This window comes from Leguminivora glycinivorella, chromosome 9 (genome assembly GCF_023078275.1).
Source record: "Leguminivora glycinivorella isolate SPB_JAAS2020 chromosome 9, LegGlyc_1.1, whole genome shotgun sequence".
Lineage (NCBI taxonomy): Eukaryota > Metazoa > Arthropoda > Insecta > Lepidoptera > Tortricidae > Leguminivora > Leguminivora glycinivorella.
The window spans coordinates 20,853,313-20,875,044 of record NC_062979.1 but is presented as its reverse complement, the minus strand read 5'-3'; the positions used below and the strand labels follow the sequence as shown (position 1 = coordinate 20,875,044).

The window sequence follows — 21,732 nt, the reverse complement described above, 5'->3', positions numbered from 1 at the left end:
GAATTTGGTTTATTTACTTTCCGAATTTTTTAAATATCTATAAGTATATTAAATCATGTTAAAAGATTAAATTTATTCCAATTTTTAGGAATGCATTTACTAACCATGTTATCTTTAATACGACGCCTATTATTTGGTATTGTAATTATCAAAGTGAACTAGAAGTTTAGCATTTCGGTAAAATGAATAACTATAAGAGCAAATTAAATTACGATAGTCCGTGTGATTCGGACAACGACTGGACTTCTTCAGATGATTCCAAATATTCGGACTCCGACAGGTACTTATTCTTATAACCACCACTTCACACAACAAAAATTTATAAAAAAGTTTCAATGATGTTCAGAGCTACAATTTAAATTTATTTTATTTAAGTTCTGTTCCTGAATGGGACTCGGATGTCGGTGAAGATGGAGAGCTTGTTTACATTAAAGTGAAAGCCTGCAATGATGCTGTGGACGATTCTAAGGCCCCTCTGTTGGAAAACTGTGAAGCATTTAAAAGGAGAAATAGTTTTAAGAGAACATCTACAAGACGGTCAACTAAAGGTAAATATTAAATCAGAAATCTGTGTTCAGTGACAATAACATGTACTAGAGCAACAATGTCATTTGGGCCCTTTTTTTTCCATTTATTCCAAGATTTTTTTTTTTTTGTCAAGAGTTCTGGAATGTATAGGACACCATAGAGTCTGTGACTCTTTTCTTTCCAAACACAGTTTTAATTGCTTTTGTACAGTAATTGAAAAGAATGAACAATGTATGGAATATGTTCAAGATTTTTAGCAAATTAGATTACTTACTCAGTTCACATAATTTCAGGAAGAATATTTAGAGTTCTAAAAAGTCATAAATCAAAACAGCTGGATGTCTTTGGGCGAAAGAAAGATGACCAGGGAGCCTCCACTCTTTCTGGTATTCTGAAGAAAACTACTCTAGAGGATAGCAAAATAGTTATTATACAGGTAATTTATAAGTATTTATACTAACTTTTTCATTTTGTAAGAGATGCAGTTTGATACTGATTTACAAGTCAGAAAAATTATTATTTCTAAAATATAAAATATGAGATTTCGAAATATTTTCCAAGTAGGAATTTTACACTTGTTACAATATTTTCCTCCACACATCCCTATCCCCTGAAGTCTCCTAGCAGTCCTCATCAAAGGCGTCAAGCTCGTCACGCCACTCTGGCGAAGTCTACTGTGACTGGAAGGTTAACCTTTAAAAAACCTCTTTAGGTATTGACCTAAAATATCATACCCAAAATACCTACCCCTTTCTTCCATAATCATGAACACTTAGTAGTAACTAAGCTAAGTGATGGATTTGAGAAGAAATTCAGTTTAAAACATCAAAGTTTTCTTTTTCTACTTTCAGGTCAGCAAAAACATGATGTTCAACAGTGAAAAGAATTGCCAAATAGAAAAAATGTTTGGCATCAGTCTAGAAACTAACTCAGATGGAAAGAACCTCATAGTAGCTGACTTCCTCCCTGAAGCCCGAGCTATTTATTCTCAGAAAGTTAAAAAAGGATATTTCTTACAGAAAATAAATAACATTGATGTTAATGCGTACAATATCAACAGTATTCTTCAAGTAGTTGCTGATGATTATGATAATCCTAAACTTCAGTTTAAAGCTACTGAAGAATCATTATTTGATATAGAAAAGCTTCTCACCACAAAACAAGCTCCGGAGAATTCATTAACACAAGTATTGAAAGATTCCAACTGTTCAGTTTTGTATATATGCTGCAATGACATAGAATACCATAGTAATGACGATAAGGGAGTCCTATATTGCTATCCAAGACCGTTTAATCAAAACTTTCTTTACAATACCCGAGGAGCGTATGTGACTTTAAATCATTTAACTCCAAAATCATTAGGAACAAGTCCGCCTATAACTTCTACAGTAATACATAATAGTAATCTAATAAATATTGCCTACATGGCTCATTATAGTGATTTATTATTAGTAGCATTTCCTAATAAAGAAGTGGACTTATTTGCTGCAAAGCGGGTAATAATTCAGATAACAAGGATATTAGAATTTTTGTATGGTTCTTTAAAGGCTTGTTTTACTAAGCCTAATAATGTTGATAAGCTGGATAGTTTATTTTCGCGAGTGTTTATTAGTTTATTGTTTGGTAATGTGGATAAAGATACGGATAAGAGTAAGGGGTTGTTTGTGGAGGATGTTCTGGCGGCGCACAGTATAACGTTGCCTCTAGAAGTAAGGATACAAGTGGATGACGCTATGACGGAGTTGCAGGCGGCAGATTACAGAGAATGGGTATGTATAAAAAAAAATATAATTTGTTTCAGACCTTGAGTTGAGCCCATATTAAAATACAACAAATAGCACAAATTAACTTAAAAACTGTAAAATTAAATTAAATTAGATGTAAAATTAAATTAAATTAGTAGTAAAATTAAAAAAAAAATAAATGAAATAGACACACTAAACTACTGAAGCACTGATTGGTCTTAATTCAACCATCGTATAATATTTTGTAGCCAGAACCACACGTCGCGAGGCAATGTGTTCTCATTGAACATTTGCCACGAGAACCAATTGCTTCGTCAGGTGCCTTGAGCCTTGCCCTGTGTGGACCCAGCTAGTCACAAATTTTTACTCTTTACGCGCGAAGAAATTCGTACCTATTGCCATTTCCTATCTCTGTGCCCTGTGGCAACGCATATTTTGCTATCTCGCTGAAAAAGTAGCATTGACCGCCTTCGTAATGGGTAGGACAGCAATAGGCATAATTACGTACGTACGATAAGGATAGGTATAGTATGAATTTTTTGACATGGGTTTTGGCTTTTGCCGTAATCTGTTAAACAAAAGCCTTTGTTTCTATTATTCACAGCGGCTAGCTCCCGTTTCCACAGCACGTGCTAAAGTCTCAGTGTAGTTAAAAAGTAACTATTATGATAGTAATAAGGTTCAAATCCATAAAAAGCCCTTTCGAAGATGACACGTTTTGTCATCTTCAAAAAAATGATAGTTGCTTTTTAACTACACTGAGACTTTAGTACGTGCTGTGGAAACGGGAGCTAGCCGCTATGAATAATAGAAACAAAGGCTTTTGTTTAACAGATTACGGCAAAAGCCAAAAAACCATCTCAGAAAATTCATGCTATAACGGCGGGTCAATGTACGAAATTCAAACTGGTAGGTCAAAACATATAGGTTCTTACTGTTTTTTTTTTTCTGAATTAAATGATATAACGGTAGGCTCGTACTGTTATAGTTATGTTAAGATTTATTTTTGTTTTCAGACTGATGACATTGAAAATTTTCAAAGGCTATACACAGTGATCGGAACCTGTTTGTATTACTCAGGCCACCTACTAAGTTCTCACGTACAAGACGAAGATTTGTTCGAAATCAACGCATTTTTGAAACTCAACGGTATTTTGAAGTTGAGCGCGGAGAAGGAACTGGAAAAGCTTATTATCTGGAAAGAGGTTTATATACATGAACATAGGAAGAACAAAAATGATGGCAATGAATACAGGTACGTCTTAATTTTTTTTATCATATACTTATCTCAGAGGTCGTAACTCTTTGACGTACTCTTTGAATGACCCGGTCTGGGTCATTTCCGCTTTCCTTTTCCGTGCTCGTAAGAATAAGAACAATTATCCTATTTAGATATTTCAATAAGATATTTAATAATATGTCTTTCAATAAGCGCCGATTCAAATGGACAATCGTTAGTCTAATATCAGGCTTAAATCTTCCCGGGCCCGTTCCGTTCACGCACGTCACATAAATCAAATAGATTATATACATAGAGAAGGCTTGGGGCTGTTCTGTCAGCGCATAGGCTTTGATGACTGACTAGTGCTAAATGGATCGGGGTTAGGGTTGTAAAAAAACGGTTTTTTTTCTGGCTTGAAAAAAAAACATGAAAAAAAAACCGTGAAAAAAAACAGTTTTTTTTCTGGAGTATGTTTTTTTTCTAAAGTACGAAATCTCAAAATTTGCAAAGTAGTTAATACTTTTATACGGTTTTTTAGACTTAATGTTAACTATTAAACGAATTTAATCAAATAACTTTAATTTCTGGTCTTATAAAAGTAACATTTACGAAATCTGTAGTTTGTAGTTATCACTATTTACTGTTGGCAACACCACCGCCTCTCCACGCTACACGCCGCATCGGGGATTACCCAATAAACGTTTGTATACTGAATTAAAATGTACGTTATTGTTATTGAAACACGTTACAACTCACGAAAAACCGTTATTGTCGTATTATTTGTTCATCTGAAAAAAAACCATATTTAGAAAAAAAACCAAGGTGCTCGGTTTTTTTTCATGTTTTTTTTTCATAATTCTGAAAAAAAAAACATTTGGTTTTTTTTCTATTTACAACCCTAATCGGGGTTAAAAATCCCCTAAACCATGCTGTTTTTATTAAGCTGAGTTTACACCTGCAACCTGCAAGTTATTTCTGCAAGTTTTGAGGCGCAACTAAGAGTAAGAGGCAAATATCTGCAATCCTTTCTTTCTTTTTCAAAACTTGCAGCAATAAGTTGCAGGTGTAAATTATTCAGCTTTACAGCTCGGGAAAAAAAAGGTGAAATGGGACCAATTTTTTTATTTAGTAGCAATAGTTTTCTCATACAAAAGGCCACATGCAGAACGATTTTCGTAGACGGTGGCGCACCTATTATTTTCTACTCTTTTTTTTGTCTGGCTCTACTTTCTCGTGTAATGACCCTGATGGCAATATTTTTCAGAATTCCAGATGGGCGATGGTTCCTGCTTGTGGCCGGAAGGGGGCACTTTATTCTGGCTACTTTAATGGAGGCTGGGGGATGTACTGAAGATGTGAGTTATGTTCTCGACATTGTTTAATTAATACCACATACGGTCAATATTTTAATGAATTTTCATACAAATAACTTGTTAGAGCATCCTTAAGGCAAGCGACAATGTGTTACCTTTTGTTTGAAAACGTCACAAATATGTTTCTTAGAATTTTTGTGACATTAACTTCATTTAAAGTTATGTTAATGACTGTGCCTAGGGAACCTTATTACCTATTATGACCTTATTAACAATATAAAAGTTCATTATTCCGAAAACGTCATACAAATGACGCCCAAATGTCCGATCTCTGATTATAGTGATTATGACTAACCAAAGTTGTCTATACATATACCTAGTTTTATAAGACAATCAATTCTTATCCTAGTCCATTTTTTGGTAATATTCAAGAATATTATATAGCCCACAAAATATAATGTGTATTGTTTTTCACCAGGCTATAGGCATCACCCCGCCATCTCCCTTCTACGTGGAAGAATGCGAGAGCTGTATAGAACTGCTATACGACGTAGGGCTAGACAAGTACCTCTCTACCTGGCTACGGTCTAACACGCAACCCCAACTAGAATGCTCACCGGAGTGTTTGACCAAGCAAGGGAAGAAAATAAGTAAGTAAATGCCTCCGACACACCTCGGACACTGGCGATCAAATATATGAAAGAGGCGCGTTCCTAAGCACACAGTCTAAGCTCGTGTAGGTGAACGCGTACCATGCTTGTATAAGTGAGATATGACAGGTCGACTGTTCGCTTTTTTGACAGGCGGTAACTGTGAGGTAACCGAGAGGAGGTTGGCGGCACGTTCAGCGGGGAGCGGAAGTGGCCATACTGTACGATAGTACTCTTTATTATACTGTGCCCCCGACGTAAAACGACGGGGTGTTATAAGTTTGACGTGTCTGTCTGTCTGTTTGTCTGTCTGTCTGTGTATATGTCTGTCTGTGGTATCGTAGCTCCCGAACGAATGAACCGATTTGGATTTAGTTTTTTTTTGTCTGAAAGCTGAGTAAGTCATGTTTCATGAAAATCGGTCTACTATGTCGCGGTCGGGGTTTTTTTTGTCTGGTAGTGAATGTGTTGACACCCTTTTTTTTCAGGTCAAAAATCCGACGGCACTCTAAAACCCTCAACTCTCAAACTGCCAAAAGACCGTCGTCACTACTCGACCGAACATATCAACTCTGGTTCGACGGATTCCGTCAACTATGGGAGTCACCACAGTTTGTATGGGCAGTGGTATAACGGGAAGCGACATGCGAGCAACTTGGACGTCAGTTACTCTGAAGACTCGAACAGTTTGAAAAGCAATAGGTAATATAAAGTACTATCCTGCAAAAGAATTCATATAGGAGGTGCAAGCACAAATTGCTCGCCCTTAGAGTTGGTCAAAGGCGCCTAGCCTTCAGAGATAACATACACTAGAGAAATTTCGACGGGTACCTCGGCGGTCGAGGTGGTGTAGCGGTTTATCACGTCAGCCGCGTTAGCTGGAGACCCGGGTTGGCCGGGTTCGATTCCCGACTTCGCCACCAGTGGGCTTGATCGCTTTTTCTTTAGTGTATGGTATCTATTTCAGTTTATAATATAAAGTACTGTATAATGTATACAATATTGGGTCATCTCGAATTAGTAGCTCCTAAAAGACTTTCACGGTCACAAATGGTCGAACACATTAAAACTGGTTCTACCGACTCTGTCAACTATGGGAGTCATCATAGTTTGTACGGGCAGTGGTATAACGGGAAACGACATGCCAGCAACTTGGACGTCAGTTATTCTGAAGACTCGAACGGTTTGAAAAGCAACAGGTAATTTACTCGTAATTTTAAGTTGAGAACTATAGTTTCAAGTAGAGAATATCAGTTAAAAGAGTCATTGCATTAGAGTAGCCCCCAAAAGACCTTTGCGGTCACATCAACGCGGGTTCGACCGATTCCGTCAACTATGGGAGTCAGAAGAGTTTGTACGGGCAGTGGTATAACGGGAAACGACATGCGAGCAACTTGGACGTCAGTTACTCTGAAGACTCGAACAGTTTGAAGAGCAATAGGTAAAATATTAACTCATTTAGACAATATTAGTCAAAAGGGTTATTACAATTAAGCGTGAAGTCACTTGCGCAGCTTTCTGCCATCAATGGCATCAATTATCGGCTTTTAGTTGACGCAGATCTGCCATCACACTGTCTCCCCAGCGGTATCTGGGCCGACCCACCGAGCGGCCACCAGCTGGTCTTCCCAGATACGCCCTCTATTGTATATTTTTATATCAAATGTATATTTTGGGACCCCTTTCTTTCCCATAAACTTTTTGGTCAGAATTTCGTTAGTCATAAGTTGTTATTCATATATTTTGTGGTCATAAACATCACTAGTCATAATTTTTGTTACGAATAATGCTTAATGGTACTAACATTAACAACCCATAATATTGGATGCCATAACCTTAAAAGTCATAAAGTTGATGAGTATAAAATTGAAAGGCATAACAATAATTATCCAGAAATATTACTAGGCATATTTTTTGAAGCCCTACTGATTGTTCTGCATACAGTTTTAAGGCATAAACCTCATAAGTCATAATCTTTGTTACGAATAACGTTTAATAGTTCTAACGTTAACAACCCATATTATAGAATACTATAATCTTAGAATCAAGAAAGTTGATGAATATAACATTTAAAACGGATCCCTTTGTTAGCCAGATTATCATTAGTCATAATTCTGAAACGGTTTCATTAGGGTCACCTATAGATAGGTTAGGTTTGTTTTATGGCAATCCTGAAAAGTTATGCGATTTTGAGAAAAACCAAATTATGACTAACGAAAATGTGGACAATCGATACATTATACCTTATGACTTTATTGGTAGTCCGCATTTACCTCGCGTCCATTAGAACGGAAATAGGACCCCTGCCCCCCTTCTACTCGTTGACGAAGCCGAATACTACAAAAATCAGCATGCAAAGGAAGAAATGGCGGGAAAATCAGTGAGCTCATTGAGTATTTTAATCCTCATTTCTCAGCTAGGTTCGCTAGTTACCTTGTGTCATTCAGAGCAAAAATAGGAGCCCCGCATAGCGAGGCTCCGTCGAATCGCTGGCGGGGCCTAATACTTTTAAAAGCAACATGAAAAAATAAAACACATAACATGTAAAAGACGAAATGGCGGGAAAATCAGTGAGCCCAACGAGAAAATTTTCATTTCTCGGGTAGGTTCGTTAGTTACCTTGTGTTCCTTATAATGAAAAATAATATAGATCCCATTGAATGTTATGATTAAAGTTAATGTGGACAGTAATCATTATTACTTGCGAAAATATATTTTACGACAATTATGACAAACATGTTTATTGCTTTCAACATTATGTCCATAATACAAAATGCAATTTGATTATTATGCCAAACAATGTTTATGACTAACAATAATGATGACTTACAAAAACCTGACCTCCAATTTCTGACATTCAACTTTATGACTAATGATAATATGACTATTAAAAATTATGACTAACAACGTTATGGATTGTAAAAATCGGACTAAAAAAAGAGAACCAATAGAGACCCGTATATTTTTGTTTATGTTGTTCCAGCGAAAAGAGCGAAGAGCGCATACAAGGACGGAGAGCTGATCGGGAAAGGAACCGCCGGGATTCCTCTGGTTCTGATTCCGATTGGGACAGACAGGTATCTATTTCAATTTTTTTTTGTTATGTTCTCGACAACCGTTCTGGCCTAGCGGGAAGTTACTTTGCCTGTGAAGCCGATGGTCCTGGATTCGAATACGAATATAGTGAGGGAATTTCTGTAATAAGCAAAGATGATGTTTTCTTTTCTGTGTATTTATATTGGGGTCCCTTTGTTTGACATAACGACTGAAAGTCATAATATAATAATTTTAAAACGGTTAACTTTTCAGGGTTTTCATAAAGGTAGTCTATAGATAGGTTACGTTAGGAATTAGGATGTTTTATGGCAATGCTGAACTGAAAAACCTTATTAACTACCGAAAATTCGGACAAACGATACATTATGGCTTCAGACTTTATGGGAATTAATAGACCCATTTATATTATACTAGCATTTGATGAAAGAGACAAAAAGTAGCCTAATATGTCACACTCCATCCCTTCAACTATATCCACGTAAAAAATCACGTCAATTTATCGCTCCGTTTTGCCGTGAAAGACGGACAAACAAACTTTCCACACAACACACACTTTCCCATTTATAATATTAATAATGGATGTATGTACCTATCGTCGAGTGCCCATAGTACAAGCTTCATTCTGTCAGCTCTATCGCCCACTGCTGAGCAGTCTCTCTTCTAGTACGCCACTTCTCCCGGTCCTGAGCTATTCTCAAGATGAACTTTCCTTAATCAATTTATTACACATACCTGTAATATGTACAAATGTACATTGATTTACACAGTCACAAATTTAATTATTAACAAGGAAATATCATTATGATTTCGAACTGATTTAAAAGCTTAGAAGCTGTTAATTTAAAACATTTTTCTCTTTTCAGGATAGCAGCAGAGCTAGTGGGAGTATTGACGCGTCAGACATCAGAAAATCGTTGCTCAATGAAATTGACCATGTCACTGTTCATAGGTAAGTTCAATTGTTTATTCATCATTTAATAATACAATCTGGAAAATGAAAAATTGAACTGCGTCCCCAAATGCTTACCTATTAGAACCGAAAAAAAAGTCAAATTGTTAAAACTTCAGTTCTAAAAAAAATTAAACTGTGTTAAGCTGGCAGTAAATGCACCATAGGTTCAAATCATACTTTGAAAATAATCCTCTTTATCCATTTTTTTATGGCAATGTACTGTTTTCAATGAACTTTTTTTTTTCAGAATAACCGCAGGCGATGAGAACGTACTATTCCATTTCCTACAGTTAGAATCCGCGAAGGGCATCCTCATAGCTCCAGTCAAAAGTATAGAGATACAGGCTAACAACGCGCTATACACGCACATAGTACGCACTTTCCGGGCTGCGAGTAAACGGATACATGAGCTTTTACAGCATAGTGTACGGTAAGTTATGACGGCTGTGCTCTGGTTTTAAACGAAAGAACTTTTTGCTCTTTGTTTTATTACAAGACCAATCTCCATAGTGATGTGCCGCCGAGAAATTACGCAGTGACGGTAATTCTCATTGGTGAAAATTACCGTAAATTACCGAGAATTCTCGGTAAATTACCCTTACCATATTCAGTTAAGATTGAAATTTACTAACATATTTCATGTCTTGTAAATATTTGATTAATTTATATGTTATTGTTAAGCATACTAATGTCAAGGTGTGGTAAATTAGTATAATTATATTAACAATATTGTGCAAATGTTTTTATTTTTTTCTATTCATATTTATAAGGTACAATGAAAGACAGTCAAGTAGGTTTCTAGATATATTTATTTCTTTATGTTGGAACATTTATGAAGAAATTTACAAAAATCAACAATAATAAAAACATGTCTAAACATTTGAAATTCAGCAATATAATCATCTGACTTAATATTAAAAAATAAAACATCTTATGATTAATCATCTTACAATAAAATACAATCTACGATGGGGTTTATATTAAAAAAAAAATCTTCTTTACATAGGAACAACAAGTTGTATAAGTGTATTTACTTCCAAAAATTTAGCATAAATACATATAAATTACTATCAAAAAATGACATATGTATATTAAATAATCAATGACATATATACCTGCCTAAATGCTGGCATTATTTAACTTCTTTGATGATGATCTAACATTTTGTTTGTCTAGTCAACCTCGTCAAACACTGATAAGAAATCGAAGGAAGAGTCTGATAGGTCGTCTTCGGAATCATTTCTGGAAAAATCGATTTCAAGCCTTTCTTCCATAGAGGTGTTAGTTCTCTGTTGTTGGTCTGTTCGGTGAAGTAATTTCCAGTTGTGTGAAATATAGCATATTTTCATACATCTTTCAGTCAGCAACTTGTTTCTTTTCTTGGTATGAATATTAGCGAATGTGGAGAACGATCGCTCCACAGACGCTGAAGTTGTCGGCACTGATAAAATCTTTAGTGCTACATTTCCCAACGAACAGTTTGGATATAGTGATTGCCACCATGCAACAGGCTCAATCGACTGGGCTGTAAGCCACACGAATTCTTTTTCGAAAATACCATTCCGACTTTTATAATCTGATACTTCTTGAAGAATTGATTGTGCATCGCACTCAGCAATATTCATTATTATGGAACAGCCATCAAGGTACTCTTCAGATGTTAAATGTATCCCTTGGTTTTTTGGATTTAAAATAACTGCAGCCAAGTGGATGGGCTTCAAACAATTTTGCTTTCTGTCTTGAAATTTTTGAAGAATACTGGCATAATGCTCTTCAGTGAATATTTCTTTAGCCACATCACTAATTAGAGAGTTCTCAACGTCTTGTAAAGCTTGAGGCACTAGATGAATAGTGCAAGCATCTCCTTCAAACCTGAAAATCCAGTTTACAATGGGCTTGAAAAGTTTGATTTGTTTTTCAACAATACGCCATGTATTTTCTTCCAACAATTCGCTCTTGAATTTTTGAAATTCCCTGTTACTTTCATTGATTGCCATTGTTTGTAAAATCTCTTTCGATTTCATGAAATTTTCAAGACAATGTGAGTAGCTTCCCCATCTCGTTTTCACAGGCAACACCAAAGTTACGTTCAAACATTTATCACTCGCGATTTTTTTGAATTCTGCACAAAGCAAATTCGATTTTAACACGCATTTCACGATATCAACTACCATCGTAAACACTTCGTGTACTTCGGGCATTTTCAATACATCTGCTATAAGCAAATTCAATGTATGTGCAAGACATCCAACCCATGTGGTCTTTTCATATTTATCCATTAGAAGTTTGCCGCACTTTTTCATATTCGCTGCATTGTCAGAGATAATCCCGAGGAACTTTTCGCTGCCAATATCCTCCATAACTTCTGATATTTTTTCAGCTAAATACTCTCCCGTGTGTCTATTTGTCTCGGCGTCAATAGATGTGTGAAAAAATGGTCTGGGAGTATATATCATGATATTAATTATCGAATCTTTCCTGATGTTTGACCATCCATCTGCCGCTAAATGCAAAACCTTCGATTGCTCAATTTTCTTTGATATCACGTTTTTCATTTCCGTGTATTCTTCATCCAAAAGTGTAGTGGAAAGAATCTTGCGTGATGGAGGCTTATAGTCCGGCTTCAGTAAATGAAAAGCTTCAATCCATAAAGGATGTTCAAATATTGATAAAGGCATGCCGGTTACGTAAACTGCTCTTGCAAATGCCTTGTGAATTGTTTTCTGAAACAAATTTAGAGCTTGTTTAACTTTGTGTTTGAAAATAAGTGGTTTAAAATCCAAATAATTAGTATAATTTAAAAACTTGCCTCGTCCACAGTAGAATCATTGAGTTGTTCGGAAGATACTCGTCCAAAACTGTTCTCAGCATGCGTAGAAGTACTGCTTTGTGGTTGTGCATCACTTTTTTTGAACTCTGTTTTAACATCACTAGGACACTTTTGACAGTTCTTAGCCAAATGTTGAGCGAAACGAGTAACATTTTTGGCGGTGTACACCAAATCACAAAATAAGCAACTGTACTTAATTCGTCCATTTTCGGTAGTTTCTCTATAATAGTCTAAAACTTTGCCTTTCGGCCTCATTCTTCAATTATTAACAACCCTTTACTGTAGGTCCCTTGAAGATGAACTAAACTGCACAATATGACCCATCTATGATATTCACACACTTTCCCCACTTAGACACGACCAACTGATAAAAACTGAGGACCAATCAGGAGCCATTATAATCAGTGAATACCCAAACCTGCAGGCCTGCAGTTCAGAATAGAGCTCCTGGTCGTGACCGTGTTTCGTGTACCCGTAGCCGAATCTCCGTTGCCGTGTTACTCGGCAACGGAGATCCGCTCCGTTTGCTCCGTGTGATTCGGCTACGTGTAATTAAGATACGTAGCTACGTGTACACGGAGATACGTATCTTATTTATACGTAGATCGGATCCAGTCGTGACCGTGACGTTTAGTGTAGATTTTATGCGTGTCACTAAGACCCCCGAATGTAATGCAAGGGGCGAGTTTTTAATTTCAGTTTCCATATTTTTGCATTTTATAAATAAAGTTTTAAGAGTGATCAAAAATAATAAGATGCAAATATTATCATCATCATCATCATCATATCAGCCGAAAGACGTCCACTGCTGGACATAGGCCTCCCCCAAAGATTGCCACAATGACCTGTCCTGCGCCACCCGCATCCAGCGGACTCCTGCGACCTTCACCAGGTCATCAGTCCACCTTGTTGGGGGCCTACCCACGCTTCGCCTTCCGGTACGCGGTCGCCACTCGAGAACCTTTCCGCCCCAACGGCCATCGGTTCTACGTGCAAATATTATTTTGGAGGCAAAAATAATAGACCAGTACAAATTGTAAAAGATGTGTATCAAAAGAATTCGCGTATAATCAACATATAAAAAAATAGGTAAAATTCTAATTTTCATTCACATGACACAGACTATAATTAATCAACTTTTTTTTAAATAATCTAACATGTACAGTCAGCGTCTTATAGTTGGTAGTATCCGAAGTAGTCAAATAGTTTGTTATTTTTGCTTTCACTTAACTTCACAAACAATAGGAACACATGGTACTTAATAACAGGTAAATCCCAAAGCCTTGAAGGTAATTATTATCAATGGCCCGCAAACTATTGTTTGTTATCTTTATCTGCACGTGCAACTATTTCTTAGTATTTTCACCGACGAAAGACGGTTGTCCAGCCAGTAATAATATTTATGAACAGTGTATATTATTATTTCACTTAAAATACTTTTAAATTGTTGCATTGGTCTACCTGTAGCATTTCTTACTAGGGAGTAAATATTAATTAGAGATATTAATATATTTATTTGGATGGACTTTCATATTCATCGACATCCCCAAGTAGGTACCTAGTACCTACCTGAGGTGCGATTTTTGATTCTCATCGGGTGGCTTATTTCGTACTAAATAGTCATCGGCTGCATACAAAACAAGGCACCGGTGAGATTCAAAAATCCCACCAATACCACCTCTGGTTTTTTTTGTACAAACTCATAATGTCTGGTTATCAGAGAACAGAATAATACTAATATGTAATTACTTAAAAAAACATCTGGAATCAAATCAATGCAAAAACCACGAGTATAACACATAATGCGAAGGGTCCGTTCGACACTTACAAGCTCTCTTTCAACAACCGAGCGGAGCGGAGCCGAAGCCGAGATTCGCGGGAACGTAGCCGAATCCAGAAACGGATACGTATCTTTGACGTGACCGTGTAGTACGGGATCTTAGCACCGCCGGTACTAAGGCTACGTAGCTACGGTTCCGCGTGTAACACGTATATCACAAGCCCTAGTTCAGAACCACGTGTTTTTTTTTACCTGCAGTAACTAATACAATGCGACCTGATAATATATTTAGACTTAGGTTTATTACATTCAAACTCTAAGAAACAATAAATAACAAATCAAACTCAATGCCCATAAAACGCAGTTTTCAGCAAACTGTGTATAAATAATGAAATTAGGTTAATACATCTAAAATAATTGAATATCAGTATGTATTTCACCACTTTAATCTGACTATACTTTTGAGAAAAAACTTGATTTTCTGTCAGTAATTTTACCCGGTAACATTCGCGGAGAAGATTCTCCGTAATTTACGGCCGTAATTTACGGTAATTTTGGTAATAAACTAGTTCCTTTCATAGTATGTTTTCGAAATTTCTTGCACAGATTGTATGAACTAAATAAAATACAATTCTGTAAAAAAAGTAAGAAAAATCGAAACTTAAGACAACTTTCTCGTTAATTACCGGTAGAGACAACTTTCTCGTTAATTACCGGTGCAGAGAACTTTAGTGTCCGAGATGTGACCCCGTAATTTACCCGAGGATTCTCATAGTTCTCGTAATTTACGGTAACGGCACATCACTAGCTCAATAAATTATTAAAACAAAACAAATTGTTTCCTTTTCGTTTCACGTATCAAGTAGGTATTAATTATTCCACGTATGAATAGCTTACTTTTGAAGTAATTTGTACATGATAAAAATTGATTAATGATTAATTATTACAATAAAACTATTTGAATCCTTCTATATGCAGCGTGACGTCAAATTGATGTCATCGCCATGAAAGTTACGGGCCCTGACAATACAATACCAAAATTCCTAAAATTATCACAGCTTCGTTATACGGTTGCTTTTCTAGTTTTTCTTAATGTCTTTCTTCCACCCCCGACATCTGTCAAGATTTTTGCGGTTCCCGCCTAAAGTTTTATTTTTAAAAAGGCCCAATCTTATTAAGGCACGTTTATGACTACTGATAATTTGATAAAGGCCAACACATACAAAATCAATGAGTTAATAGTATTTTTTCTACTCCCGTGTTGTTATTCGTCATTTACCGTGTCGTGCATAGATCGTTAAAACCCTACATAAAAGATGCCCGCCCCCGGCCGGCGCCCCGCGTACCCACGCATACGATATAGCTCTTACAGCATTGTTAGGTAGCCGTTAAGGGATATAGCGGGCCGCGGGGCGCCGGCCGGGGGCGGGCGGCGGCGCGGGGGAGTGCGAGCGACAGGGTGAGGCAGGAACATTGCAGAGGACAAGTCAAAATACTTGTAGGAAACAGTGCGAATTTCACGAAAGTTGTTCTAGAAAACTATTCAAAAGTATGTGCATGGTCGTAGAAAAAGTATTGTATGCAACGGTGTTTAACTGAGTCAAAAAATACTCGTGGCTCGGCTTCGCCTCAAATTGTTACCCACGCCACTCGTCTTTTTTGACCTCCTTTAAACGCCTGTTGCATAAAATACTATTATGCAACTGGTGGTTAAAAGAGGTCAAAAAAGGTGAGTGGCGTGGGTAACAATTTGAGGCGAAGCCGAAAATTGTTAATAAAGACACCACGAGCATTTTTTGACTCAGTTAAACACCGTTGCATACAATACTTTTTCTACGACCAAGCACTTATTTTGAAAGAAAATTATAAATCAACAAATACCTACTTTCAGTCATCTTAGTTATCTAGTGGACCGCCTACCATTTTGAATATGCAGTTTGAGTGCAAACATGAAAATAAAACTGTCTATGGTATGGTTCTTTGAAGCCTGGCCACTAAGACGAATCGAGCCGAGTTGAGTCGAGTTCTCATACATTTGAATGCGATTCGACGCGTCGCCAACGAACGCAGCAGAAAACGAAGGAGTTTCGATCTGCGAATTGGTTTGTTAAGTTGGTAGCAATGTATTTACTGAACTGTAACAGCTATATCGTGCTACTGCTACTAAATGTTTTCAGGGTATAGACTAGATAGACTTGTCCTGACATCTTTTATGTAGGGTTTTAAAGTTCTATGCACGACCTTGTAACTCACGAATAACAGTACGGGAGTAGAAAAAAGTATGAACTTGATGTCGAAAGCTAACAGTTGTTTACCTTACCTTTTCTGTACAGCCAGGCAAAAAGAGTAGAAAAATATAGTGGCGCCACCGTCTAATGTAAACCGTTTTGTATGTGGCAACTATTTTGACACTTTTCTATGAGAATAGTTAAGTGTTGCTATGATAAAAAAAATAGTTCAATTTCTGCTCTTTTTGCTTTCGATTTTTTGCCAAGCTGTAGCGCCCTACTTCTTAAAAAATATAATAGTCTCGAAAAAATGTAATGCCAAAATATACTTTAATTTTATGATAGCAATTTATTTTTATTAATTATAAATAAATATTATAGGACATTCTTACACAGATTGACTGAGTACCACGGTAAGCTCAAGAAGGCTTGTGTTGCAGGATCTCAGACAACGATATATATAATATACAAATACTTATATACATAGAAAACATCCATGAGGAACAAGTATCTGTGTTCATAACACAAATAAATGCCCTTACCGGGATTCGAACCCGGAACCGCGGCGTACCAGGCATGGTCACTACGCGCTAGGCCAGACCGGTCGTAATGTTTTGAGAATTTATCTTTCTGTCTATACTCAGTACAGTCTGTAAAATTCGTGGAATTATGGTTTTCCATGCATAAATGCTTTCTCTGATAGAAAGCTATATTAAAACGCAACAAAAACTTTATTTTCCAGATTTAAAAGAAACTACACGCCGCCTAACCCCAACAAAGTACTAGTGGCCGTGAAGGAGTACTCCATGCTGTTTCGGGCGCCGCAGGCAGTCCTGTACCAGTGCGGGGTTAAAAATCAGCCTTTTCACTTCTGGGTAGTCGGGTATAAACACCATCAATATTACACTTTATATGATACTAGCATTAACCCGCGGCTTCGCTCGCGTTAGAAAGAGACAAAAAGTAGCCTATGTCACTCTCCATCCCTTCAACTATCTCCACTTAAAACATCACGTCAATTCGTCGCTCCATTTTGTCGTGAAAGACGGACAAACAGACACACACACTTTCCCATTTATAATATTAGTTTGGATAATGACATTATTATTGTCACTCGCAGGCCAACCGCGGCTAAGAAACATTTTATCTTTAAATCTTTATTAGGAGAATTTTTCATAAAACAAATATGTCGTCCTATGGTGACCGATAACATTAATTAATAGATTTAACAAAAAATATGAAACAATCATTTACATTATTTTACCTTGTTCCTGTTTAACCGTCCTGTGGCCTACTAGTGACAATTGTCGCCCGACGGTGACACTTCACCGTTCATTATCTGTTCAACAAGAAAATATTGATGATGAGCAACAATGTTAGGTACTTACGAACCCATAAATAGGCACATAATTGTCAGTGTCGTGTCAAAGTCACTGTGGTGATATTCCCACAGAGGGGTTGTGTTACTTGTGTTGCCGGCTTTTATCTTCAATAGGCTGCTTGTCTTCTAGTCAAATCAGCTTCTTTTTAAGAACTGTCAAAACCACAGAAAGATAGAAGAAACAAATTCATATATTTGTATAGGGGCCGAGCGTGTCAAATTTTGTACTGAAGTTGATTCTTGCCTGTAATTTTAAATATGTCTCAGGCTCTTGATTGTTCATAATTTTTGTGTTGTTGCAATTGAATATCACGTAACGAGGCATTTTTTATGTTTTGGTTGACTTCAACTTACAAAAATTGACGCCCGAAAGCTGCAAGCTGCGAGTAAAGACGGACAACTCAGTGGATTTCACTGAGTTCATTTGACACGCTAAGTAGATACGTTTGCTTGATCTATGGTATATATGACATCTGTGGTCAAAACGAATTTGAACGACTTGTTAATATGGAATTTATATGAAATTGAATTGAGTGACGTCACTTTCAATTCAGTTACTTTATATATTTCTTCCTGACTTATTAAATAGAAATAAGATTTAAAAATAACTTCTGTCCATGTTTTTCTTATAATTATCTGATGCTTTATTTCGTGCATGGTATAAAATATTTTATTTTTACTACAGTCAAGTTCCCTATATGTGGTAAAACTATTATTTTTTTATTATTTTCAGACGCGTATTCAGCGAGCCGGAGCCACGCGAACTGTACGTTTGCTACCACGAATCCGTGCCGCAGGATCTCACCGAAATCTCATATTTACTCTCCTATTTAGAATAAATAGCGTTTTTGATATCGTTTTAATAAATCAGATTACTCGACTCGTCTGTGTAGAATAGAATTTCTTTATTCGCCAGGATACGTACGAATCTACGAATACGGTATTAACACATTCGTGGACACGTATGCTATAGGATACGCATAGTCATTTGTTTCCTTTGGTTTATGACAGATGACGTCACTAGCCGTCCGTGAACATGTCACTATCCGTCCATGACTTAGTACTAAGATGACTACATTGAAGGTCATGTATAAAAGACATGCAAACAATTGACCATTTCACGATTTTGTAACTGTAGGTAGGTATTAGGTACAAGAAGTGAACTTAAAATAGTATATTTGAAAACCGCCAAACATGAAGCTTAGAATAAATATTACTTAAATAATGAGGTTAGTATGTCACATATCCATGACATTCCTTATGCTTCTTAATTTACTCACATGTGTTGTATAATTACCTATATTAAGATTATACATACTAGCTTTTGCCCGCGGCTTCGCTCGCGTTAGAAAGAGACAAAAGCTCCATCCCTTCACTATCTCCATTTAAAAAATCACGTCAATTCGTCGCTCCGTTTTGTCGTGAAAGACGGACAAACAAACAGACACACACACTTTCCCATTTATAAATTTTATAATATTAGTATGGATTTTTATTCATCAGTTAGTTTCTTTCATACCATACATCTTCATCTTTCATACCATAAAGTCAGGTCTAATTGGTCTAAAGAAGAAGAATGAAGCAAAAAACAGCAGAACTGTTGTTAGAAATAGGCTAAATACATAAATATAAAATATAGTCTAAGTATTGTAATCGTTATGTGGGCGGATTTTTATTTTGTTGTAGCGTTTTGAAAAACTTGTGTTTTTATAAATGTTGTTAGTTTGCATGATAATAATTGTTTTTTCGTGTTCATTAGTCATTCATCTATATAAAATCCAATGAAATTAATAGCATTTTTGTAAGAACTGAGAAAAAAATTAACTTTTAATCGGTGTTTCTGGAGCTGGGTGATCCACTGAGTTACAAACTTACTAATGTATAAAAATAACAAAAAAAGACGTATATATGTGAAATCTTTTATTAATATTAGAAATCAAAACAAAATGAACTTAAATTTAAAAAAAAACAGTAGAATAAACACAAAAGAACCCTCTAAAAATCACTTTTACATATCCACTGAGTGACATTGTGGTCAAAAAACTTCAAAACTTTTTCGTAAAAACATAAAAATCTGTAGAAAAATTAACTATAAACTCCTATTAAATGTAAAGAAGATGTTAAATTTATATAATATCATACTCACAGGTAGGTAAGGCTAACAAAATCTTATAAAAATTTAAATTTACATCTAAGAAAATGCTAGGACAATTTCTCAGTGGAACGTAACATAAAACTAAGGGTGCGATTAACATGGAGCTAATTTAACTACGTCAAACAATTAAGCAAACTGTTTTTTACGTGGATGTTAATATCTTAAATACAAAAATAAAAAATTAACTGAGCCCTTTTCAGAAAAAGTGTACATATTCAGTGTCTTCAAAATATTAACTTTTTGGACTCATTTTACGCCTCACGTATGAAAATTGAGGCCCTTAATTTAGTAATTTGTTTTCTTTGTATATTGCATCACATTCATGAAAATAATTAAATTTCCATATAAAAAGTGACGATATTTTTTTTTAATGTAATATGATATGAAAATATAAATGTGTACTTATAACGCGGCTTTATCGTTCCACTGAGTTACTTTTTCATTCACTGAGAAACAATATTTCTCAATGGAACGTAACGGTTACGCCTTTGAGAAACAAAATTCTGGTTGTAAATTAAATTATACAAACTCTTCCCATAAACGTTATATATTATTAAAATAGATAAACTAACTAGTAATATGAACAGGTAGTTTCTTAATAAAATATACAATATACCTTCGAAAACGTAGTCACTATGTGGAACTCAGAAACGGACCTCTAAAACACGCTCGAACAAATACTTCCTTCACGAGTTGTGGCGTGCGACTGACAACAAATAACAAACCAATATGGCGTACACGGCAAGACATTATTATGTTGCCAGAATAAAAAATAACCTACCACTTTAGTAGTAAAATAAGTAAATATTGACGAAATTTCTCCGTAACTCAGTAGGATTTTCCACAGAGCTACTTTTTGTGGTTTATGTTTGAAATGATTTTTTAGTATTCTAAAACTATTTTTGATAGATAAAGCGTTGTTTAAATTAGAAATTAATTTACAAAGAAATATTTAAGTAAATAAAAACATATTGTTATGATACAAAAATAATATTTTAACGCCTATGAAACATAAGTACTTCATGGTAGGACATGGGAAAAACAACACTTTTGTTGACTTCAAACAGAAGTTTTTATTAAAAATATGACTAATATTCATTCAAAAGTAATAATTTCTGAAAGACAATTTATTTATTTATGCATAAATATCAAACGACTGTAAAAAAGTGATATAGAATTTGTGCAATCTTTGTCAGAAGAGGTAGGACATGCCAAATTTGGTACCATACAACAAAAAAAAAATTTGCCCATGTTATAATGATCTTCCATCGTGAGCTTTAATAATGTAATGTATGTTCTTCCGTCCAACATGAATTGAAGTATTTTGTGATAATAAAAATGTTTTAATTATACACTTTTCAAGATATTTGCCGTTGTTTTATTTAAGAAGTCCATGCAGGCAAGTATGGTAGCGCGATAAATGATAAAACATCAGGCCGTCCCTATCACACTAAGGGTGCGCGCCTACGGGCGACAAAGTTGCTTGGCGACTTTCGTATTTGTATGAAAAGTTGTGTCGCTTCGTGTGCGCACTTTCATACTAGGCCATGGTCGCGACAAAAAAGTCGCTGGCAAAAGTTGCCCGTGTGCGCTCTCTCTAAATTATTTGTAAATGCGATAGAGACGGTCTGATGTTTTATTGTTTGTCGTGCGACCATGATTGCCTGGCAGAGCTTTAGTTATTATGCCGAATACATTACCGAGCCAAGGTCATCCCATAAAATGATACGTGGCATTCGGCATTCCATGCCAAAAGGGTCCATATTCCATAATCTTCTGCTTAATCTGGAAGAAGGACGAAAACGAAAAATTTTACTTACATTACCCTTCCGTAATGTAATGCAGCAAAAGCGCTGCAAGGCGGGTAGGCGCTTCTTAGGTAATACTACAT

General features: G+C 35.9%; 1 protein-coding gene across 1 annotated transcript; it reads left to right on the top strand.

The window, feature by feature from the left end:
• The first annotated feature begins 8 nt into the window (after positions 1-8).
• On the top strand, positions 9-19,321 carry LOC125229937 (protein inturned). The gene is made up of 13 exons (XM_048134886.1): positions 9-280; positions 376-548; positions 822-964; positions 1,380-2,297; positions 3,290-3,528; positions 4,760-4,850; positions 5,287-5,458; positions 5,947-6,160; positions 8,442-8,535; positions 9,379-9,464; positions 9,715-9,897; positions 17,048-17,188; positions 18,420-19,321. Exons 1-13 carry the CDS (start codon positions 183-185, stop codon positions 18,523-18,525), a joined length of 2,658 nt encoding a protein of 885 aa, XP_047990843.1. The 5' UTR covers positions 9-182; the 3' UTR covers positions 18,526-19,321.
• Positions 19,322-21,732: the final 2,411 nt, after the last annotated feature.